Source organism: Cottoperca gobio, chromosome 8, assembly GCF_900634415.1.
Source record: "Cottoperca gobio chromosome 8, fCotGob3.1, whole genome shotgun sequence".
Classification (NCBI taxonomy): Eukaryota; Metazoa; Chordata; class Actinopteri; order Perciformes; family Bovichtidae; genus Cottoperca; species Cottoperca gobio.
The window spans coordinates 6,847,492-6,873,732 of NC_041362.1; the positions used below are offsets into that span (position 1 = coordinate 6,847,492).

At 43.6% G+C, this 26,241-nt stretch overlaps 1 protein-coding gene across 3 annotated transcripts in view; it reads right to left on the bottom strand.

The window, feature by feature from the left end:
• Positions 1-26,241, bottom strand: part of olfm2a (olfactomedin 2a) — a 41,323-nt gene that overhangs the window by 14,554 nt on the left and 528 nt on the right. Inside the window, exon 1 of one of the 3 annotated variants that reach the window (XM_029438584.1) lies at positions 7,935-8,129. The exons of 1 other annotated variant lie outside the window; for it this stretch is intronic. In XM_029438584.1, the coding sequence (XP_029294444.1) occupies positions 7,935-8,075 (141 nt within the window). In that variant the 5' untranslated portion in view covers positions 8,076-8,129. Of the gene's footprint in view, positions 1-6,051; positions 6,469-7,934; positions 8,130-26,241 lie in introns of those variants that run through there. One more of the 3 variants, XM_029438583.1, reaches the window with a different exon arrangement.

A 26,241-nucleotide genomic window follows, 5' to 3' on the forward strand; every position in this document is an offset into this window, starting at 1 on the left:
CATCACATTGGCAGTTTAGAGATCGGGGGTGGGGGGGGGGGGGAAGAGGTAATTCTTAAATGCAAATGTGCTTTGTCCCTATATGCTTTGTGCCTGAGCCGTTGCAAGGAGATCTATATACCAGCTGGTGTGAACCGGATCTCTCGGTGTGCAAGTAGTAAACTTGAATGTGTTTTGAAACACTGGTTAATTTCTGTAAATATGATTAAGTCTCCTCTCTGCAGCGAAGAGTGGGTCATTGACATTGGTTCATTTACCGTAGTGCTCACACCATGCAGCCTATCACATATCTCATTAGTGGGAAAACAACCTCCCCAATATCTGATGTTATACATGAAATGAATGAATGATGTTTGCATACTTGCAGGCAGGTCAGCCTTTTTAGAGTGTTAACATTTGAGGTTGATTTAAGTGTTGATAACATAACCTGCGCTATCATCCTCATGCTATCAGTGGCAGCTAGCCGGGGGCACTTCAGAGAGATAATCCTCTCCTCCCAGACACAGACGGGGGTTTCAGGCGGGAGGAGGTGTTCAGTTCCGTGTCCCAGAATTTCACCCATTAGACGTAAGGGATGAAATAGAATATGTAAGTGCCAGATTTCAGGCTGTCACGGTCATGGCTGCCCTGCAAAGGCCCATTAAGGAAGAAGACAGCAGCAATGAAAACAACAGGAAACCGCAGAGGGTGAGAGAGATGAAAAATCAATTAGGCTTGAATCAATTACGCTCTAAGATTTCTGGCATGCCCCTTTTGCGACACCCCCGGGTTCTCTCTGATCCCATGTCATCACAACTGACAGCCTGGGTATATGATGTCGCACTATTCACGGCTGATATGTCTGACAACCACAACCTCCCATCATCACAATAGAAAAGCAATTTAAATTGCAGTTACTGATACATTGATGGGTGGAAAAGGAAGAGTTGTGGTTTGAGAAAGGCTGACGGGGAACAGAGAGATGGCTCTAATTTCCTCTGGCTCGGTTCAAACGCTGCACAGTTACAATGCAGAATGACAACTCCAGTTAAATCCCTGCTGAGAGAGGCGAAGAGGAGATGAGAGGAGAGGGTGTGGCCATTACTAAGCTAAAAAGTAGTAACCAAATGCGACTCCCAACATTCCTCCTCTGCTTCCTGTACGCTGCAGATAAAAGAGATAATATGTGTAATTTAGGGGCAACCATTATGAAAATTAACTAACCACCTTGTGCTTTTACTTGAGCACTTCCTCACAGTGCGAAGGTGCTCGGAACCCCTGTGATGTTAATGATTAACAAAGTTCAGAGGGATTATCCAATTAGACATTGGAGCTGGTGGTATCCATGTCGAGATTTGCAGGATGGACTTCCTCTGGCGTTTCATTAGACCGACCCTGGAGCTGGCTTCTGTAAAGCCACAGCTAAATGAGATCATAAATCTACAGCTCTCTACTTTATGAGCATGACGGGAAGTCTATTATAACTTTCATAAGCAGCAGGCAGAAGGGGCAAACAGGCAGAAGCAGGCTCCAGTCCAGAGATATGGGAGAGGGCTGACCGCTATGCTGTGAACTGAGCCTGACGGACTGTGTAAGAAGAAGAGGAGCACTGAGATGAAGAAGCCTTTTGAGATGCAGTGAGAGGCATCAAGGTGAGATAGTCTAACAAATACAGATGTGATCTTTCTCTTCTGTTTTCACCCCACAATGCCAACTTTGTTTATCCAACTTGTGCAGCTTCACCTTCTTCCCCTCTCTCTCCCTCTGCAGGACAACGTTCTGTGCCAGGCATTAACTTCTCTAAACGCGTGTCCCCAGCAAAGTAGAAACATCTGTCTCTGTTTCATAGAGCTCGCTTTTATGGCCAAACAATCTGATGTCATTTTTCAGATTTGCTGGGGATTGCTGTAATCGACCGCGTGCACAAATATACATGCAAATACACACCGCCACTCGTCAAATGAACACTCACTCAATCCTCAATGCACAGGCCAGCTGCTGGCCGTTACAATAAAACTCAATGAAGACTCCTGGTGAAGTCTCTGGTCTCTCCTGCACCCAAAGAAAAGTGATAACCACAGTCAGCGCAGCATGGTTGCCAGTCAATAATATGACTCATAAACTCATCATGCCCCTCTCCCTGCTGCCTCCTTTTGCCTCGCACTCTCTCCCACTCCATCCCTCCCGTTCCTGCCGCCCCTCCTGCGTGGTGTCCTGCTCGCTTTCCATCTGCAGCTCACTCTTTCCAATCCGGATCACACTTAAACGACAGTGGGAGTAGGCAGATGCGTCAAGCGCTTTTTTTAAGTGTGGGGGGGGGGGGGGCGCTCAATCGGGGAAAGTGAGAGAATATTACACTCACAAATGGTCTGCGCTTTACGAGCTACAACTTTATACTTTTTGGAGCAGGCTGCTCGTGCCATGCCAGGTGCCCTGGTGTAAAGCACTTGGCATCCACTCTGCTGTTACACGGATACAAGATAGCTCTATCACGGCTGGTGGTAAATAGAGGAGGGTGAGAGTGGCAGGGTAGCTAGTGTGAGAAAACACCGTATAAACTGTTAGAACACAGTCAGTGGCTCAACGGAGGAAAAATATGGATTGCAGAAGTGTGTGAATTGGGAAATCATCAAATTGCTTTTGAAGGGCAAAGCATGAGTCAGGCATAAATTCAGTTGGATTGGAATTACTCTCTCATCATGGCAAATGAACCATGTCTAAAGAGTGATTATGAGCCCAACTTTAGAGTCTGGGATCAATATTGCTTTGTACACCAGCTATCACACAATTAGCTCATGTATCAAAACATGATCAGAAATGATATTACAAGATTGGCTTTCACTGGGATGCTGGCTGTGCACGGTGCCTCACACTGACTCAGTAGTCGAGGACTCAACTCAAATAAAGTTTGGTTGAAGGCAGTATGATGAACATAAAAGACAAGTGCTCAAATAAAGTTCCGCAGCAGTCTTTAATTTTAAATCCATAGCCAAGAATCGATCTTTACAATCTGCTTTATTGGCTTGCACGGAGGATGTGATAAAGTTTATAGTCCCACACGCTGACAGACAGACGCTGGGTGACCCCAATCAGATTCTGAGCCCTAGCTCTTTGTACACTGCCATTTGTTGTTTCATGCTCCCTTTTGATGGTGAGAATATTTTCTGCACTCTTCTGCCTCTTAGCTTTCTTATTTTAGATATCAAAGGGAGTATCGCCACACACACACACACACACACACACACACACACACACACACACACACACACACACACACACACACACACAACCACAGTATGTTTTATGCACGACAGTGGCGATAGGAGTATGAACATCCCATGTCATGTTTTTTTTTAATGGCCATTATTGCGCATCTTGCACGCACACATGTGAACACATTTTATTTATATAAAAAGTAAACTATAATGTGCCAGTAATCCTTTACTTGCCATACAGCCTGAGATGATTTCAGTGAGCAGGTACTTGTGGAGCGGTTTGTGTCTTATTATAACTGTAAAGCAGCTTCTTCTTCTTCTTTGACTTCAACATGTAGATTCTTGGTCTTGTTTTTATTATAGATCTTACCACTGGAAAACTCGTATGATGTCTCTCTCATCAGACTAAATTATGCGATGCATTACAGATGGATGGCTCAGAAGCTCCTCCAGCTAAATGCAGATCAAATTAAAACTGTTGGCAGTGCCACGGTGACTGTATTCAAGATTTTAGGTGTTCCCTCTTGACTTGATTTCTCCTTTGAAAATAAAGTTAAAAGACCACACAGGTCTGCTTCTTCCACATATATTATAATATTAGCTAACTGCAAAATGAATTCCAATTTCTTATTATATAATTGACAACAACATGATAATGTTGTGTGTGCGCAGCTACAGCTTGACCGCCCTGTGCAGCCACACCAGTTCCATGTCAATGCTAGAGTTCCAGGGTCTCATTAAGGAACATGGTTTTGCACTATCCAGATGTGTACAAGCATCCAAGCAGGGTTGTGCTCCGTGCCATTGTGGAAAGGCCCGAATAAACTCAGTCAGCTGTGTTCTTGGATCAGCTGGTTAGAAGACGGGGCTCAGAAAGCAAGTGAAGCAGACTTTGAAATTCGCTCTGAGCTGGGAGAATATGGACCGCAGCATACACTGGTGCCAGGGTGGGGAGAGAGGGAGCAGCCACGCAATGGCCACCGGCGCACTAGCATCACAGTGTCACAAGACCGCAGCTAGGTTGTTTTTGATTAGAGAGCTAAACACTGTGTGAGTCACGACTGCTTCTTAGATCATCAGAGGCAAATGTCTCATTAATAGTGATGGGACTTTGAGGCGAGGCTTTACATTAAAGTTTTATTCGCTGCCATTGTTTATTCTTGTCTCAAAGCGAAGACGTTTCCCATCACAACAGACTGGTGTACTGTAATACCTCCTAGCATAATCAAACTGGCTCATCAGGTTTTCCTCCATTGGTTCTAAAAAGAAAATATCCACTCATAACTATGTATACTCATGTATTGTATCCAGTCTTTTGAAGTGCAAATGATAAAAGCTTCCAGTGTTGATTAGAATTAGTTTACTGAAAAGAAACCTTGGCACATTTTTTTATTCCCCTTGACCCCTGAGCATGATAAGCAAGCATGGAGAGCTTAATTAGGCTACAGACCCCGGGGAAAGGGGGGGGTTTAATAGTAGTATAGTTCAGTGCTGAATATAATTCCTTGCACTCTGACACATGCACAGATTAGGATTTTACTTTGATGTTGTACTTTAAGTCCCTGTTGAAATATATTTACCTGGTGTAGGAAAGATGCAAAAGAAATAGGAGCAAAAATGTTTTGACATTTTCACAAAGTTATGAAGAAAACATCTATCCCGAAACCTCACTGCAAAATGAAGGAGACTAAAGGGGGAGGGGGAGGGGGGGGGGATTGGTGTTTCAACAAACCATCATAAATTATGCAACTCTTCTTTAACCAGATGGAGCTTCACCCCTGAGACAATAATGCCTCAACATACTCAGGGTACACATTTTAAACACACAAACACACACACACACACACACACACACACACAGACACAGAAGCTTGCGCGTACACATGCAGACGCACACAGACGCACACAGACGCACACAGATGGTTGCAGATCTCTTGGGATGTTCAATTTCATTCAATCATTTCAGCAGACCAAGGCATTTGCTTAATGGGTAAGGTGCCATAAAAACACACTCAGGATAGAGGCAAAGGCAATCATTAACTGCTGAAGAACCAGAAACTCATTTATTTGTCTGCTTGATATTTCTCATTGTCTTATCTCCCATAAGCACACTGATGCAGACAACACTTGTGTGTGTGTATGTGTGTGTGTGTGTGTGCATTAAACAGAAGAAAAGCATCAGTGTAAACAAACATTTAAATATAAAACCTTCACAAAAAACAGCCCTCTCTATACCTGTATAACCTCCCTGTGAGCGTTTTATTAGAGGAAAGGACGATTGAGAGGATTCAGAGACAAACAGAGCGAGGGAGAAATAAGACAAAACTGTAACATTGTCTCAACCTCCCCGTCTTCCCCATCACCTCTGAGTACCATCGTTCCCAGCCTGGAGGTGACTGACAGATGGAATCAGCCTGAGCATCACTCAGAACAGTTCTCTACCTCCCGTCACCCCGGCAAAAACATATGATTTACCACGGCCGTCCAGACTGCGTCCTCCGCCTCTCCCCATCACTCACAGTCACAAGCCCGCAATCTGGCATCATTATACTTAATGTGACTCACACACCAACATGTGCATCATTCACGTTTGGTTGATACATTGCTCTCACATGCATGTCTACTTCCATCATCTCTCTCTTATTAATACATCACATGTTTTAATACATGTTTCTGTAGTTTAACATACAGGCGCACACTAACTCTCATGCAAGTGTCTTTCCATTTCCATCTCCCTCTGTCTTCTGCCGTGTCACTCTTTTTCTTCTCTCTTTCTTTCTTACATTCACAGCGAGAGCATTCACGGACAATACAGTGCACACACACTTGCAAATAAGCAAAAAAAAGTCATACGCACGCTGACAATCCTCTCCGAGGTGCCCCCTCTAGAGATGGTGGTCCCGTTGAGTCCAACCAGTGAGGGCAGAGTCTGAGACATCCAGTTGGTCACCATGGCCATGGTGCTGAGCACCGCCCCGATCTTTAGCATGGGAACGGTCATGCTTGCTCCCTGTGGGGCCCCGGCACAATTGGCCCTACAGCCAGCCCTACCCTGCCCTGCCCTGGACCTCGGCTCCAGTCAAACCCCTCTCTGCTCCAGACGGCCCAGGCAGGGAACCAGCCAGTCAGCTTCTGCCTGAGCAGCAGCAGAGCCCCCAGAGCTGGTTAGGCACAGTTACCAGACTCACAGCCAGAGACCGGTTAGAGGAGAGCAGCTCACATCCAACAGCATCACCCTGGAATCTTCCCCCTCAGAGTGACTGCCTCAGCCTCACCCCCTCCCTCTCTCTCTCTCTCTCTCTCTCTCACTTCCTCACTCTCCCCTTATCTCTCCCTCCTTCTCCGTTCCCCTCTCTTCCTCAAGATGCAGAGCTGCGCATTGGCTGCCTCTCCGTCTCAACCCCTCCCAATCAGCCTGTGCTCTGTTCTTGCCAGCCCTGTTTTGCATGCATGTATCCATTCTTTTCTCTTTCTCTGACATTTGGCTGTTCTTTTATGAATCACATGTCGGTGTATGTGCTCTTTCTAAGGCGTGGAGATCAGAGAGAGAGAGAGAGAGAGAGAGAGAGACTGATTTCAGAGGGCTGATCTGTGCTCTATGTTGTGTGGCGTGTGTGTGCCAAAGGCATGATCTCAGGTACAGTGGACTGTCCTCATCATGCTGTCTGGACTGGATGGAGACCCGGGGATAAAGAGGGCTGATAGATTTAAGCTTTGCCAGGGTTGGTGAGGGGATACATGCAGCAAAGTATTAATGTAATGTCGGAGAGATCCAGGTGCTCCTGCGCACGGCTGCTTTTGACAGCTCATCCGTCGTTTCATGACATATCAGCCTGTAGCTTGCACTTTTACACTATCCTACCAACTCCACGCTGCCTGAGGCGTAACCATATCAACAGCTTCAGTTACATGTCTTCTTGACACTAACTGCCTAAAACTCAAAAACTAGTGGTGCAGTAGTTCAAATTTGCATGATTGAATTGACATGAATGACGGAATAGATTATAGCTATCAAAACACCTTGAATGTAAAACTGATAAATAAAGCTTGGGTTTGTTCTCACCTGGCTGCTACCGCATGCCTTCTTTGAATGACAGGGGATTACATGTTATTTTTGAAGTGGTGCAGTTTTACCATTGTTGTATTGCTGTAATCCAAATGGCTTTAGCTTTCGGCACAATCACAGCAGGTAAGCCAGTGTCAGATATACCAATCGCTTCACTGCCTATTTTGATGTTATATAACCTCAGGGACTATTCCTCAAGCCTGATTTGAGTCTATTTCAGGACAGACAGACATGTTTAGACCAGCCCCTTCGATGTGGGGTATGTATTTAGTCTCCAAGTATTTACTCACCTCTACTGCAATGGCCAAGATGGAGAAAGGTGTATGGGAACTGGATCTCAAATTTCTCCTTAAAGCTTAAAGCCTTTCCTCGCAACAATTCCTGGCAAGATACTGGGGAACTGGCAGTGTCATGTTACGCCCTAAACAACCATGAATAATGATGACAGAGTGGCCTACTCAGACAAAACGGCCAGGTCATCTCCCTTTGCTTTCCTGCTTCCTGGTCTGCTGACTTATTCAGTTTGTCAGCCATGGAAGGGCTCCCTTCCCCACACAGTCGCATTGGATGAGTGATACGGCCTCCTTTCTGTGGGGCATACTGTGAAGTGATATGAGAAGAGACAGCTTTCTGAGCCCCATCCAAAAAAATATAAAGTATCCTCCTCAGCTTACCTGCTGGCTGGCTCCCGCATCAGTCTCGTCTGTGTCTGTGCCTCTATTTCTGCAGCAAGACTGACCCCGTGTGGTTACCAGCGGGATTGCACCCGATAAAATGCTTTCCACACAGCCAGAGAGCGAGCCGGTGTCCGTCATTGTTGCAGTATTGAAACTAGTGACAGGTAGTTGTCACTTTATGGGAATGTGTCAAGGAGATGTGAGGGGGCATGTGGCAGCGATGTTTAGAGACAGAGATTTTATAAAAAAAAAGGTTCAACGCAAAGTCGTATCACAAACACACTGCTGCCTTCGAAGGGTTGTATCAATGTCCTGGGGGGAGCCGGAAATAGACTGGAGCCAAGTGAATATATCCGAATTACATTTCACAGGTGATTCCTCATTGATCTAAATACGTTGTGATATGTCTACAGTTAGATCAGTATTTGTAAACGATCAAAATAATGCACTATTAACATTTCTGATCCAATTTTATTAACATATTTAAGGGTTTTTGCTCGCAATCTTCATGTGGGTGAGAAAAACTATGTTTTGTAATACTATTACAAATACCAAATTACCAAACTATATATTTCCTTTTTAATGCAGCGTCCAAAGAGAATGCAGTAATCGCCACATTCACAGGGTGGCAGCAAAGATCTAAACATGGATGGATGTCTTTTACCTTTTGTATCTGTAGTAAATAACCAAGCTCCGTACTCAGCCTCCTCTAAGACAACCTGGTAACAAAGTAAGAAGGCTGATGGTGCTTATTGATGCATCACCTTGGATAATTAAAAAGACCACCCCCCATGCAGGACTGTAGCCACTGTGCAGGAAGTAGGATAATTCACAGCGAGGAGCAGTCCATGGCTCCAGCACATTGATTCCTTAAAATGTTCCTGCAGTATGTTCTTAGTAATGCCTCATGCAAGAGACACTAAACATACACACGTTGCTTTAAACTAGTGAGGACCATATTTGACATGATGTATTCTCTAGCACCCTACCTCACAACTACATGTCTTACCTACCTTAACCTTAAAGGAAAAGCAAGTTGTACCTAGTACACATTTTTAAGGACTACTTACGAGCCAGAATGTCCTAATTATGTCATCACTCAAAACTTGAAGTGTGTGTGTGTGTGTGTGTGTGTGTGTGTGTGTGTGTGTGTGTGTGTGTGTGTGTGTGTGTGTGTGTGTGTGTGTATTACTATAGCGACTGTGGTCATTCACAGATAGATTAAAATACAGTGACTTTAGATCAGGGGTGTCAAACATGCGGCCCGCGGACCAAAACCGGCCTTTGTAGACACACTGTGATCTGTAAGTTGTAACGCACATAAAGTAAATGATAAACTAATATTATTGTTGAAATTGCACCTTTTGTTTCTCAAAAAGTTTGAACATTTTCAGAATGTCCTGTGTGTTGTCGTTATTTACAGGTTGTTATGCTGTGATGTTACTGGTCCGGCCCACTTGAGATCAAATTGTGCTGCATGTGGCCCCTGAATTAAAATGAGTTTGACACCCCTGCTTTAGATCATTTCATCAAAAATAAAACCTTAAAGGCAACTGTACATATTTCCCCAGCCTTCTTTATTCTCTCTTTTCATTAGCAGTGGGGTATCTCATAGTATTCATTTGCAATAACAACTGACTGTGTGGGCATGCTGCACCTGCAGAATGTATAATAACTGAAGCCATAGAGTCCGCCATCAGACGCCCCCACATCATATCTTCTCTCAGAGTCTTTCGTACCCTTCTCTTCTATTCAAGGTGTCTTTTCATCCAAGACCGTTGTTAATAACTTATGTATCTGCTTTACCCGTGTAGAGCACAGTGCACATGTTCAAACTTAAAATTCTTCTCACAGAGTGCAGGTCAGATGCCATCTTTTGTAAAGTGATGGACCAAATAAAGGATGAGAATAATGAGTGTCATGAAGACAATCTGCCATAACTCACAGAACTCCAGGCTCTGCCAATCAACTATCTAATCACAAAGTCTGTTGGCAGAACAAGCTTTCATTAAATATTAGCTAGAGAGGAAGTCAGCCTTTTAACCTGCATCAATTTAATTCTTTTTGATTAATTTTTAAAGCCATTCCTCATAATTTCCACTCTAATAATTGTCCAGCCTCAGTTTCTCTGATTCTCTGCTGTGTCATTATCTCCAATTCTCTGTCATTCTCTTTTGTTCTCCTTCTCTGTGAAATGTATTTAGCTTTTAACTCCTCTCACTCTCTCCCTCTCTCTGTTGTCTCTCTTGGCCCTTCTGGCAATGTGAAAAAATGTCATCGTATCATGTGTTTCTCCTTTACGCTGCATGTGTCTTAGCGCCTACTATTTCTGTCCTGAGCTCGTGCACTTTCAGTGGTGATCGTAGCTGTCTTGTAGCATGGTTTACGTTACATACTGTAGCTACAACACTGTGCAACATCTACATGCACACACTTTTGTGCAGCTTTTTGGTGCCTTCAGATAGACATGCCAACATGGCTTTGTGCTTAATCATAAACATCTAAAAGAATTCACTCTGCTCCTTGCCTGAAGGCATGCTCTATAAAGGGCATTTTTAATCAGTTCAAACGGTGAAAATGGCCACCAACTGCAGAAATGGCAGCATTTGTGCACACCCATGGATGGCAGTAGAGCGCTACAAAGCCCTGAGGTCATAGAGACAAGCTCTGGGTGAGATAACAGCCACAGCTGGGGGAGCAGAAAGCACCAAACACTCGTCACAAACGTGCATCTGGCTGCAAATTCGCAGCTGAAACACAGGACCAAATCACACCTCAGCTAATTACACAGACCTTCTTCACATTGATGCAGAGCTGTTTCGACTGAGGCAGCGAGGCCGCACACAAAGCCCCCGCCTGAGCTCTGAAAGATGCTGGAGTCATCTGGCTCTAAGAATACTGGCTATTTTTCTGAGTCATAATTCATTAATTAGATGATGGACATGGAGGCCCACCGCCTTCCAAATATATCAAGATCAAAATCTGATTAAACAAAGCGTGACCTCATTACCATGGCAACTATTTAAATGGCATAAATAGGCTGTACCCCAGGGTTCAAGCAGGCAGACACAGTGGTGTGCTTTCAACGGGGAGTGTTTAATCTATTAACAGCTCCTGTGGGCCTTTGATTAAGGAAACTCATCTGGGCTTTTAAATGTTATAGTAGCGACTGAGACCACAGGAGGATTATAGAGTACACATGCATCGACCCCTGCATGCATAAAGTGCAGACAACACATCCAATTGAGTTGAATATGTTCCATAATTCAAGCAGGGAGCGTTCACCACAAATACAGTAAGACCTGTGTCCCACTCTGACCACAGAGGGAATGACTCTTTATAGATGTGGCTTGCATGAAGACCTTACATGGGAGTCGATAACCTTGCATGTTGAGCTCGCTTCAGCACAGTTTGGCAAGAGTAGGTGCTATAATGTCCTAAAGACAAGTCATTTCTGTGTGTATGTGTTTACATATGAGTGCATGAATTTGCGTCCACTTGCATGAGCCACGCTTTCTCTCCACTGAGCTGTAAATGTCTACTAGACCCTCTAATGGTGGTCGTCACTGTGTTGTGCTGTATTGTATACAAAACAGAGGCTCACCTGATAGTGCTCAACTACAATAACGTCTGCTAGCAGGTGAGATTCTGTCCTTTCAGTGCGAACACATGAGAAAGAAAATCAATAAAGTAAGTGTGTCGGCCTGGTTGCATTGACTGAAACACACCTTCAATATCCTGTGGAGAGTATATCCATTGTCTTTCCAGTAGAGCCCATCTAATCAACCCACAGTGAAGACGAGGAGACATTCATAATACATCACAAGGCAAGACTGCAGATCTGAGAGACTCATAACCTCTTAACCCAAGCTGTGGGATGTTTTTATTTAGATTTCAAAGTCAATATTAAAACCCAGAACAACATTTCTTTACAATTGCACCATTACACAAGACTTTACAACCATTTTATGTTACGCCACTCAACCTGCCTCAGAAGTGGTTCTGATTGGTCTGGAAGTCTTGAAATGAAAAAGTGTACAACTTGTAAACAGTACAACTTTGACCTTATTAAATCACATTAAAAATCACACTTTTATTAATAGTCAAAGTAAGACTTTTTGAAAAATCAGTGGTGGAAGAAGATTTTGGAGTTAGCACTCCTGCTATAAGTAGGAACCAATGTTTGTTGACGGTGGTGTTCCGCCTGGAAAGCAAACCGTTTTTGACCACATACAGACACGCGCACACATACAAGTTGGCGAAGGTAGCGTTTGCTCCCGCAGGCTAACCCATTGTGTGTCTAAATGTCATGGCATGTTTGCTGATGGAAAAAGAAATAAATGGACTGAATGTTCAATCGCAAATGTTTGGAATCTGGAATCTTTATTTCAGCAGGCAGAACAAGAAGTGCGTCAACCAGAGCAACAAAGCGGAACCCAAGTGGCTTAAAGCGTTGGCTTAGCCTCTACAATTACCATTTACAAGGCTGCGCTGCAAAAATATTTACATTGTCTTGTTTTCTTTGACCAAGCATCGGAGAAAGCCTAGTTTGGTGTACTTCTTCTTAGAAGCTTCATGAATATGTTGCTATTCATAGAAGGATTGATTGCTCCTGATTGCTGATTACAATCTCAACAGTCCATGGGGTCTTATTTGTAGAGTATTTGGCATGACTGATCAAATGGTTGAATGTCAGATGGCTCAATCAGGGACAAGCAGGGCGCCACATTTAGCTTGAGGCTCGCTAAAGAAAAAAAGCCTGATCATAGCAATACACAAGAACTACGTGCAGCAATCAGCTGTCATGCATTCTGCAGCACAGCATGGCTCTATCCACTGTTCTGCACCTACTCGTGCCAACAGCACCAGCTGAATATGACTCAGCGTTGCACTTCCTGTGGTAAATGTGCCCGGTCGAATTGCCCACACACGCAGAGGCACTCACATGTATACAGATATGCATTCACACACACAATTACTATGATAATTTCCTGGCTACATGACCTGATTACTAATGTCCCACAAAAACCCACCCTTTCTGGATCCAACAGCAGAAAGCTACTACCACATCCTGACCTTTTATCCCACCCAGCTAATCAAACATTCTCACGGCTGCGTAGGGAACGCTGTAAATTGAGTAATTACTGACAACAAATTGTGAGGCTCCAGACTGACGGAAAGATAGCTAGTTAGGGACTCTCGTGGATATTTAACTAGAGGCACGGCGACAGACATTGTGTCTCGTAGATTTAGGACTGATCTGGGCAAAACACTGTTCTATATGTGGCATACGTGGTAGGATGGAATAGACTTCCAGTAGAGATGAAACCAAGCCCGTCTCCTTTAAACATGCATGTGGGACACTGATTTTAGAAATGTCCCTGTGTGTGTTAGTGTGTAGTTTGTGTGCTCAGGTGACCTTTTGCTTTTTATGTTACCTTGCTCTTTAGTAGTTTATGGAAGGATGTATTGTTTTTAATGTAGCCTGTGCGATGGTACCTTATCTTCAACCTGTAACATCTTCCTGGAGAGAGGACCACAATGAAAATAAGTTATTTCTAACTTTATTGTGTTAGTTTCTGCATTTATTTCAATTAATACGCATGTGTCACAGTGATATGGCAAATAAATCCAATCAAAGCAAGCTAAAGTTTAAAGGCCCGCTCGTTATCACAGCCCCCCATGGACACTCAGAACGCCCTTCACTGAACTTGTGGTGCTGGCCTTGTCAACATCATCCAGATGGTAACTTGTCGTCATTTTCCTTTAATTATCAGCTAATACAAAACTTTTATTTTGGCACGCTAATACAAATCTGTATACAGCCTCTATATATAATATTATTGTGGCTGCTCAGAGCACTTTTCTGCACTGCAGGGCTTGAGTGCCATTTCATTGTCTTATTAATGTAATAGCAAAGTGCTTTGTGTCTTCCATGGCGTACTTATCTATACATGCAGAAAAGGTGAGATCTGAGATGCCATTTACCTAGGGCCTTGTTAGATGACTAAAGAGACAACCAGCGAACAAAGTGTCTGTGTTTTCTCATTTGGTCTCAGCCTGAGTTATTGTTTACAAATGTCACCCAGTCACAGAGTGAAGGTAGCACCATGAATAGCTAACCACTGTCGTAAGTCACACAAGAGGAAAATAAGCCAAAGAATAACACGAGAGATAGAAAAAAGAAAAGGGTAATAGAAGAGACTGTGATGTTTAGGAGAGGCAGGGAGAGAAACCGATAAAGAGAGAAAAGGATGGGTGATGCATTTGAAACTCCCTGAGGTGATGAATTTACATCTTGTCTGTTTTCTGCCACGTCTGCAACAGCGAAACTAACAGGACCAGAGAGGAGTGGTGCGATCCTGCCAATTACAGTCTGGTTGACTGAGAGTTTGCAGCAGCCAATTGTTAAAGAAAATCTTACAGTAATGCTCGGCGCTGGAAATGGTCAGGAGCAAACAATGACCAGAACCCATCAGCTATAGCTGTATATTTAGTAATGAAGGGGCAGAAGCAGCCCGCAGTCTTGTGTCCAGCTCCTTTTGTCAGCGCTCACACTGAAGCCTCCATTTGTATCCTCTGTCTTCAGGTCATTAATGCTCTGAGAAGCTGTAGCATTTAATTAGGGACACATTATTAGTACAACACAGGCACAGTGTGCAGCGGAGAGAAATCCTAAAACAGCCCCCAACTGAATATTACATTTACAGCCACACGTTGGGACAAACTTGTAGATAAACAAATTAGCTTGGCGCTGTGTGTGCGCTTTTATGGACTTTCCCCTTGTCGGTGAACAGAGTAGAAATACTTCTGAGTATAAATACACAGTGTTGTGTAAGCCCGTGTTCCTTCCTGCCTTCCCCCAACACCCTGACGATGATTCCAGCCATGTAATCTGCAAAGTCTCGGTTGCATTGTCAAATTCAGGAGCCGCTGATCCGCTGCGTGATTAAACAAACAAACAAACAGGGAAAACATCAACGCACGTGTGAAAATGATTACGCAGAGCAGAAGAGAGCAAAAAGAGAGAGAGAGAGAGCCGTGTGTTGAACATTATAAAGGGGTAATATTCTGCGGAGTTAGCCGAGTGTAAGATGAGAAGTATTGTGAGTGGGAAGGTGTCGGTGGGAGGAGGGAGGCCCTGATGGTAAAGTGTGGCCGTAGAGTCTGCTGCTTCACCACAGGGGTCACATTGGCTCCTCAGACTGGATCTCTCAGTAACAGATGCAGCGTTCGGATGGTACAACGCAAAAGACTGTGTGGTGAATGTAGTGACATGTCCTGCATTACCACCTCAATGCAGCTCTCCTCCCGTGATGTGTTGTACGGATTACATTGCGGGGTGCACGTGCTTGAGAATGTGTGAGTTCATGTGTGGGTTATAAAATAGACAAACGGATGCCATTTAGATTTCTACAAACGCTGTGTGCAGGATTCCAGTTGATGCAGGATGTTGTGCTGCGAACTTCATTCTGAGCGTGACGCAGATCTATAGTGCTTAATGATGATATTTGTGAGCGCAGCCTGGGAGAGGCAATATCAGAAAGGCCATCCCTTGCATTAATATTCCATGCAGCACAAGGAGAGAATGGCTGAAGATGATTTTTCCCTTAAGGAGTCACGTCCTCTGCTAATCGTTAACATAAACATTTTTATTTGGCGTCTTTAAGACATGGCAGTCTGCGACTCCACTGCTCGTTCCTCCTGGGACATATCATTGTTGATTATTGCCTGATTGCCTCTGGTAAAATGTACAATAATGAATTCAAAATAAGATCCAAGCTCTAAGCATTGGAGATTAGAAGGACAGAAATACCCTTTAATAATGAGCTGGAGAGGGTAACACATTCTGGGGACATTTCTGCCACCCACAGAATAAATCACTCATTTAAATCTTAATGACACCTGTGCACAAGCACTGTGTGTTGGTGTTCATTCACTTGTCCTTTGCAGTCCATAATAATCTAACCGCTTTTAATTTCCTTGTTGATGTTCTCCATTTAGTGGATCTTCCCTGAATCAACAACACCCCCACACTTAATTCACAGTGTAAACGAGTCCCACTGTTCACATTTAGTAGTCTCGTTCGGGGCTGTTAGGATAAGATCAAGAGAGATTTTAAGCATGGCAGCTGCAGATATCGATCCAGAACATACAGTACCAAGAAGCAAAATGCGCCTGACGAGTAAGAAGCACTCCTTTCTGAAGATCCTTGAAGCAGCTTCCTGCGTGCTGTTCCTTTCACTGAAAGGAGTACGAGATGAGAGCCGGGCCTGAGAGGGCCACTAGCCGGAGGCACTAAGGCTTAAAGAGAGAGACCTATTCTGAATACCTATTCATCACATCACCATTAGTGTGGCTGAAGCACTCAGCTCTGCTGCTGGGAAATATAACGAGGATAACTGCATTAGATCCCATAGCATAGTGTGCCTGAGCTCAGACTTCGACCTGCTTTCTCTCACCTTTTGATGCAGCAAGAAGCACACGTATATATATATATATATATATATATATATATATACATATATACATATATATATATCTTGCTACACATCTGTATGCACACAAACTCAATAGTAGATAAACAAGTGCAAAGTCTAATCATCATGAGAGCAGGTTTTTATCAGAGCATGTCGTTTCTCCCCCTCCCTCTCACAGAAATGCCACTCCACATCATTTTGGTCTCTCATCTTGTCTGTCAACACTTCATCCTTTCTTCCTGCTGCTTCCTGTGTCTCTCTTGCCCGAGCGACAGGATGCACATGCCATTGTTTTGCCGCGGTCACTGCCGTATTGATTAAGCGATGTAGAGATAATTAAAGACGATCTTCAAGGAGTGTCAGTGCCAGTGAACGGAATAAAATCATGGTGACGGAGCGATAGGCCTGTAATTATTATTCTCCTTTTGGTTAGGATGGGCGAGATAATAACCCTGCAGGCATATTCGGCAGGCACAGTCGGAAGGCACTCTGTCTATTTTCCCCCGCTATCCCTGCCCGCAATCTCCAATTTTCATTTCCAGCAACTCCACTCTGTCTTTCCTCCCTCTCTCTCTCTCTCTCTCTCTCTCTCTCTCTCTCTCTCTCTCTCTCTCTCTCTCTCTCTCTCTCTCTCTCTCTCTCTCTCTCTCTCTCTCTCTCTCTCCCTCTCTCTCTCTCTCTCTCCCTCTCTCTTTCTCTCACTTCACAACCATGCTACCCCGCTACTCAGCTACTCCAGTGGGCACTAATTCAAACCCAGTCCACATCTTCTGACTTTGTATCAGCCCTGATCACCGCAGCCTCTTCAGTTTACAGCATCTGTCTTCTACAGAGTATGCGCGCGTGTGTTACTAAATGTTATATATGATGCTGGTGTATATTTGTAATGCACATTAAGCCTATTATAGACACAGTACTTAATGCTACGCAGTAACATCATTGACATGCACATATGCATACCCGCTGCCAAGAGTATTACTGAGGGACTTTCATAAGAGTATAGAAGAAATACATTTTGTTCTTTGTACGGGCTGTCTTTGTGCATCTGAGGCTGCGGATTATTGACAATGGAAGGTGTAAAATGTTGCAGAGTGAGAACTCTGGGCAAGCTCAAGGCCATTGTTTAAAAAGCATGTTTTGTTTTATATTCTGTAAGTATTGAAAAGTGCATAAAGAGCAATGGTTTCATGGTACTGCTGGAAACTAAGTGCTCACTCACGAGAAAAGTTCCTTTCGATTAGTATGCTTATCTAAATGCACTCTGATCTATGAAAAATTAATGCAAAAGTCAGCGTGTTAGATCATTCCCCTCCAGTTTTGTGTAACCCATCATTGCTAGATCAAATGTCATCAGCTCTACAGATATCATTCCATTTGACTTTTTCTTTAATATGATACATGCTGAGTTCTTCAGTTGTGGCTCCTACTTCCAGATGTGGTGTTCACGTCCCGTGTTACACACACATGTGTCTGTCTGTGTGTGTGTTTTCTTTTAGACTTGGAGGAATCCCGGGGGTTTAGAATCAGGCAACATAATAATGTAAGCTGGTGTTCCTTCCACTGGAGCATCTTGTTATCTCTTCTCTCCTACATGTAGTGTCTCTATCAAAGGACCTCTCTACCTTGCTCACCGTGGGGCTGCAGAGAGCAGCTCTGCCAGCCTGCTTGATATGCAGCAGTGTCTGGTGGCTGCTGAGCTCCCACGCCTCCCTGACTGGAGCCTTTAAGCCTTGGCGCAGTCAGAGAGAGCCTCCCTCATCAATGGCCCTATTGAGTGGCAGTGACAGTGCCACGTGGAAAACACATCGATTAAATGGTTCCTCTTTCCAGCAGCGTCGTATAGCTCTCATCCTTCATTCCCCAAAATGAAAGCCCTGCGATTCAGTTAGCTTTCAACATGGGAGGCAACGCTGTCACACTCGCACATGGCGGCGAGGAGACAATTCTCTGGAATGAATGTAGCAAGGATCATGTGAAGGAGGAGGAGGAGAGGGAGACAAAGTGGAGGAAGAGATAAAAGACAGGGAGTAGTAATCGAGAAAGAGTCTGAAGATTTTAATCAATCACTTTTTTATCACCTCTCAGTCAAAGTCAGTTGATGCCACAGCTCGCCACAACGTGAACGTGAGCAATGCGTAAGTAACTAGGGCTTTTGAAGAGAAAACTATGCTGACTATAGAATTTGACATAAAACCCGAGCCTTTTTAAAGGAAAGGAGATTTCCCTGGAGTGTGGTATGTTGTCCGGCCATGTGATCGAGCAGGTGGAGGCAGAATCTATGTCCAGAATGCATAACACTCTGATACGGGATGTGAAGAGCGCCGTTCATAGCAGCTTGCCCAATCTGCTCAGTCTTATGAAAGCTTTTGTATCAGAGCGGGAAGAGGAGCTCTAGGCGCAACAGCCATATTTATATTCCAATCTTCTACACAGAAACCCACATTGCCAGTCTCATAAAAGATTCATCGAGCAGGGGAAAGCAAGGTCGTACAGAAAACTGGTCAGGAGGTGCCTGCTGCAATGCAAAAAAGAGCAGATGGGCGCTAAAAAAAAGAATCATCGGGTGATTCCTACGGTGGCAGTTACTAGGGTAACGTGTGTTGTTGCCCTTGGTGTGCTGGCGGCAGTGTGTCCAGCATTGACCAGATGATCAAGTCTGTGCTCTGATTGGCATCTGTCACTCATACTATAACCTACGACAGGCTTAACAGTCTGTTGGTATCTATGCAATGCGTGGTTTGGCTCTTTGTCTGCCGTGGATCCAATTCCTGACATGTTTGTGAACTAGAGAGCAAAGGAGACAGAGAAAATGTGTGTGTGAAAGAGAGAGACGCGCGTGCGTGCGTGTGTGTGCCTGTTCTGGGTGTTGTCAGAGAAATGTCACTCTTGCTTATAGTCACAGACATAAACCTCTGGGAGTCCTGCACCCTCCAGCACACTCACACAGAAAGGAAAGGGAGAAAGTGGGGGAGAGAATACGATATAGGGATGATATTCATCCCACCAGTCAAGCTGATCCTTCCATACTCTGTTGGCAGCAAGCATACAAATAACATCCTATACATTATATTATGGGCGCACTGAATATTTTGTCACAGTCATTGTGAAATTGTCTGGAAGAGAGAATTATGGTCAAAAGGGGACACTACAGGCTCAGAGGACACATGTCAATCTACTTTTCTTTCCTCCTGCATGTATAAAAGTAATCAGTCCCTCAGTGTACAGCTGGCTGCTGGTTTGCTGCCAGCTTAACCGCGTCTGTGTAAATGAGAAAGCGCTAACATTTGTATTCAGTACTCAGTCCCAAAAGACCTTAAAGACCTTTCTAATGACGATTACGAGCTGCCCTGGAGTCAGCCAGCTCAGTCCACGGGATCGCTAATGGTCATTTTAGTACAGCAGCCGCTGGGTTTTCAACAAGACAGAAAACAGCAACAGAGGTCATTTAGAGCCCACACAACCCTGGAGCATACGTAGTGGTCAGCTCTGAATGAGTAAGTGGTCATTTAAAACATGGACTAAATACCAAGGTTACTTTACTTTTATCTCTGACTTTGTCAATCACAGTTTGAAGCGACAGTGTCCCCTGTCCTCTGAGAAATTAGCAAAATGCTCAAACTCCCAGGGTTTCTGCAACAAATGCGAATAGCAATTAAATTGGCCCATCTACAACAGTATGATGTCAAAGCAGCGGAGAGTGTCTCACTCATTATTATTCTGGCTCGCGGTATTTTAAACGTGTTTTTTCATCAGTAATGTGGATATAATGACTAAGTGAATAAAGGCAAATTATAGAACACCTAGAACCGTCTGGTAAGTTCAGATAATGACATCACTTTAGTGTAATGCAGCCTTTTAAACCAGGAGAAGACAACACTTACGATATATACAAAATGTAAGACAATATCTAGTGTCACTTCATGATATCATTATATTATCGACACATTGCTCTGCTGTAGTGTGAAGTTAAGATCACAGTTTTTGTTTAGCTCCCGTCGGGAAGGTCAATGCGTGTTTGCATACAGTATTCACCCGTATGGAAAGGGGATTCCAGCTGGAAAGGTAATGTCATGCTGACCAACACTTTCTACCTCAGGGGCCCTACCATGGCGGGGACATAGTGTGAGTCTGAGAGTCAGGCCACTGACCTCACATGCTTCCCTACCCGGCCTTCCATCTGTTAACCAATTACCATGTTGACCGCTGCCTGCCTTCGTGCCTCATCCACGGCACTGCAGTAGTAAAATCAGTCACCCGTTTCACCCTGGGCCGCACCGCAATAAAAAGCTCACTGCCACCATCATCACGCACTTAATATCACCCCTGTGTGAGTCATGAACAGACCACATTTAGAAAAGTGACCCAGAAACAGGTACAGCATCATCAAAAGGCAAAGCGCTCACACAGGCACACAAACCTCCCTGACCATTAAAACCACACACGCTAACCACCACCTCCTTTCATCTACCGCACGGACACGCGCTGTACTTGAGAGGAAATGGTACCGTATTCATTTGCTCTACTTCCTAACCGCAAACACCACATGTTGCACACGTACTTACTTACTTACGTTGCCTTACTCTGAACTCATTAACCTCAAACCAAGGAATTAACTCAAAAATGAATGTTTAACCTTTTAAATACAAAATGAATGTTATTACATGGCAGGTGAATCCTCACAATGCCACTGTGTTTAGTGATTACTTGTCCCTACAAACACACACACACACACACACACACACACACACACACACACACACACACACACACACACCTCTGATGATGAAGCAGCGAGCCACATGAAAGCACATCAAACATTAAGGTTTGGGAGTGAACCGCGGACAGCACAAAGGCTCAATAGCTCTCTGTGCTCCCGCCTTTCTTAAGCAGCATCTCTTTTATGACACAGATCTCTTTACAGTGGTAAGGCTCCGACTCGCACAATGTGGTATCATTATCGTGCACTGATTCAAGCTCTGCCTTAATCAGTCATGACACAAGCAGATACTATTCAATCTTTTCAAGCAGCACTGAATCAAACATAATGCAACCTCATTATCTGCGGCTGATTGTGAAGCACCTTTGTATATTAACGAGGAGTGCATGAAGGTGGATGCAGGCATAGTGGCTCATCTAACCCGGCCTGCTCACCCACATAGTGCTCCCACTTGATTGTTAGTGATTGACAGGCAGCGGAATTGTGGTTATGTCGCTTTTTTCTATTTAACGGAGCAAAAAAGGCACGAAAATGACGCTAAACCTAAAGTTGTATCTGTGTGTTGCAGCTTGACCTTCCAAGGGATTGTGTGTGGTCATGCAATGTTAGTCATTCAGACAAGCACTGGACCTGTCACAGCAGAGCAAGGTGATTTTAATAGTCGAGTGTGTGTCTTTGCCTCACTGGCAGATTTACACCCCTGTCTCTCGCTGCTTTTCATTTGTTTAATTATCTCGGTGGAGGTTAGGCTGCTGCTTGGCAGAGCACACTCTGTCCAGCCTGCTACCTAGTGTCCTTCCTCCCAGGGAAACGCACACTCAGATCTCTGTTCCTCTTTGAACAGTCATCCAGCTGCAAAGTCTCATTCCTCAATTTTTATAAGAGCTTTTAACAGGTAGACTTGCTGATTTAAAAAAATGGCAGCGGGAATATTACACGTTTTGACAAGCTTCAATGTTTTGGTGAGACGGCTGCACAATAGGCTTTTGGCACGGAGACGAGGACAGACATTTACCACAAGTGGCTTGATTATAGTCATGTCTGGGGGAGGGCTTTTATTGTGATCACGCTGCTTCGCTCTCATTGGACTGGCACCAGGAAAATACATTTTTGGCTCAAGGGTCACTGCCAGGTCGACGGACTGTTGAAAGCTGTCTCGATTGGACATTATCCAACCAGCTGTTTGTCCTGCTGGCTCTGATTGAGCTGAGGCCTGTCCTTTTGTTGTCCTCACATGCAGAGACAGTGTACATTGTGTTAGCCTTACATCAGCTAACTGTTGTACATCACTTCTAATGTTTGTATGTGGAATCAGACCTAATGAATGTCAGGTTTCTTAATAATACTGACATAGAGCTAAGAAAGTCTTCTCAATAAAACATCATCATAGCTACTGTTTTATTCGCGTCAATAAAACCATCTCAATCCAGTGACACTTATATCACAGCACTAAAAGTACTGTATAATTATCTCAATGTAAATAAACTAAACGTTTGTGCCAAATGATGTTTTAGCGGTGTGATTTACAAGTGCTCGCTCTTTTTGAAGTACTTGCTTTTTTTTAGCTATAAATCGACCACGGCTGGGTGAGTTTCTGGTGCAATCATCACACCAATCTAGAATAAGGAAACACAACTTAATAAGGTCCTAAATAGTAGCCTGTTCAAACTGATTGTTTTACGTGATCCCTGGTGAGAGAAAGGATCAAGTAATTACTGAAAAATCTAGCCAATTGCTTACACAGGGTTCACTCTTTGGGAATGACAAGCAGGTTTTTCTCCCCCCACTTGATGTTGGAACAGAAAAACACCAAAGCAAGTGTTCCTTTCCATCGCTCTGTGCCATGCTTAGTGTTGGGAGTCTTCGTGGGCCACACATCTTAAACCAATAACTGCATTCCTCTGGCACTCTCATGCTCCAGTGGGAACAACACAACACATTTAGTTTGCCTCCAAAAGTGAAAGTGAATTTTTCAAGTACATGAAACAATTTTAACTTAAGCAGAAATCATGCGGCTACAAAACGAAACAAAGAAATCTTGTGTCCTCTTTAAAAATATTACCTCACCTCTCATTCAGGCTCCAGCAAGCGTTTTAAATCACTCTGTGGGTTTGACAGGATTATTAGTGCAACACATTCAAAGTCTTTTGTTTTTAACAAAGAAGTTATATTTATTCATAAGGTTTAAGGGCAACTGTCACCAACCAAATTCAAAGTTGCTTGTGATAAAAGGTTTATTTCATACTGAATGTTCTTGTGAATTTCTTGTATTTGTTTGTGTCAACCACATACACACAATATCTAATCAGCTCATTGTTCACACCCTTTTTTTCTTACATTAATGGAGCATCTTCTATTTCCAGGATAAATGAGTTTCTGAATCAGAATTAGCTGTTGCACTAAATTTACATTCTAAGCAATCGATAATAAGCTATTAATATCAGCCTGATGCTGAGTTTCACAGAACATTATGCCAACATACTATTATTTCTCAATACATAACGTTTTTTCATGCAATATTGAGTGTATTTAAAATCTTTTCTCCTAAAAGATATACATTTACCAAGGGTTACACCTTTAGTACACATTTCTCTGAACGTCTGCTATTGTTTTTAGAGGAGATGAGTTTAATTTTAAATCATCTACTATGTTTTAAGACATCTTGAGCACATTTAGCAAAAGTCACTTAACATTAATTTACAGTGTTTTTAGGCTGGTGCAGTGCAATGCACAGCATATGGGTGTATAGTAAATGCTTTAATTCCAAATGAACGCGCACACACCCACATATCAGTGTGTGCTGTCATGCTTGGCTTGATGTACAAGGCATCTGTGCCAAGGTCACGCAGGTGCCCATCTGTACACTAAGAACAGTAAGGACCCCTGGGCTTTAAGGGTACTTAACAAACGCATGCAGTGAACGAACAAGTGCATCTGTCTCATTAAAGCCTTCTTAATATTTCATGCAGGCCTGTGCTGAGAATATGACTGAAAATCTGCGGATATCTCAACTCTGCTGGAAAATAGTGTCACCCTCATTGCAGCAGATATGCACGAACTCATCAATTCTTTATGTTTGCCTTGCAATCTTAGGAACACTGTAGCATCATATTTTCTTCAGACCTTTAAATATTTAATGTAAACACTTACAACAAATTGTCCCCCAAGGCCAATTACAGGATGAACCCACTGAAGAAGGGGTTGAGTTATGATAGTAAGTCATCAGCTACATTTTCTGTGTCACATTCGCAAGAATTTAACAGTGCCATTTATTCATGTTCATTTATTAAAGAACATCTATAATGCTGTTAGGATGTGTGCGATCTGCCAGTATAGACATGATGTGTAATTTACTTTTGTTTTTGGAATTTACTAGATAAGTCATTACATTTCGATTTTAAACACATTTTCAGTTGAGGTTAATTTAAAGGAGGTTAAAGAGGCACACCAACACTGTGTTCATGCTTTCATTTCATGGCAGTGGTGCTGCTAGGGATGTGTTCAGTGTTGATTGTTAAATTGGAGCCCTGGGAACTCCTGCGCATTGTTTCATAGCACTCAGAATGATATCAATTGGTTTTCATCTCGCACCATCTGTGTCGTACACCTTATTCTTTGGATCTGACACACAGGTGTACAGTACAGCCTGTTCCTTAACCTACATCCCGTAGACAGAAAGCTTATTGTAGCTTCTGTTAAAGGTCAACTGCAGTGTCCACCTGCCCTGTAGACATGGCACATAAAACACTGCAACATATGGCCTTCACTGTCTCTACATGTTGCAGCATATTGAAATGCAAAAAGGGGTCACATCTTATTTGAATATATCAAACGGTGTGATAGACAGAACCGTAGACAGTTAAATGTGTGAGTCTACCAAACCCGAAACAAATATGAGCTGCAACTACAGTTCATTTCATTGTGAGTGTTGTTATTTTGTAAGGCCCTCCGATCTGCCCGGAGGGGGGGAGTGGGGGGGCGCTAAATTGACTCAGACTGCTGTTTTAAACCAAAGGTGCGTTACAGAGGTGTCCGTGGTCCTGAATGCGATCCGGCGCCGTTACAACAGACCATTGGCTTTTTGTTATGCACTCCTAAATAACAACCACATTAAAGCTACTTCATTAGCATATCTTATACTTTCTCAGCTGCCATGGCTCAACGCTGTGTGCATGCTGACCAGCTGAACCTCTACGAGTTCAAATGCTCCTGCCTTTGACTGAAAGCTTTTCTGGGTCAAATAATTTACCGTCCTTCACTTCAATCCACAACTGTCACATCAAAGCTCGTCATTTTTAGCAACGGTACGCGGCTTTTCTCGAGTGTCATGCACTACACGGCACGACACACACACACACACACGCACGCACACACACACGCACACACACTCACTCCGACACCCGTCACACATCTCCACGATCTACAACCATTTGTTGGCTGCTCTAGTACAATCCTAATTACGCATGTGTCGTATTCACGGCCACATATCACACATAGATCCTGTAAACAAACTGTCAGTGTCGGTTCGTTCAGCTTAATCAGCGCGATCGGGGGTGTGTGGGGGGGGGGGGGGCTTGGACCCTCTGTCAGTGATGTAAAGGTGGATAGGAAGGGCTGTAAACAACGACCTCAGGGGCATCAAAGGTATCAGAGTCTAAATCAATTATACTGTCAAGGAAACACGGTGCTTCATATTCTTACTTTACCCTTTAAAACAATGTCATTTATTCCACTCAGTGTGATTTCATACTACAAATGACATCAACATGTATGTCAGTCTGTACATTCCGGAATAAAAGGACCAGTGAGTCAAGTTCAGCTGGATTTACCGTCAACTGCAGTTCTGCGTGTCATAAGTTTCTACCTATGCCCCCGTTGCTTCTCATCAGCATGCCACATTGCATACAGAGAGGAGATACCTTCAGAACAATAGCAGTTTCCCCATGTAATGCTGCACCATGCATCCAGTCTTTGCCATCATAGAGTTGACATCATATTCCCCCCTCCCTTTTAACTGTGATACAGTTCTTATGAAGCCGTTGGGTTTTACTTAAATGATCCATTTTTTGAGAAATGAATATACAGGCACAGCTTTTGGGAACTTTTA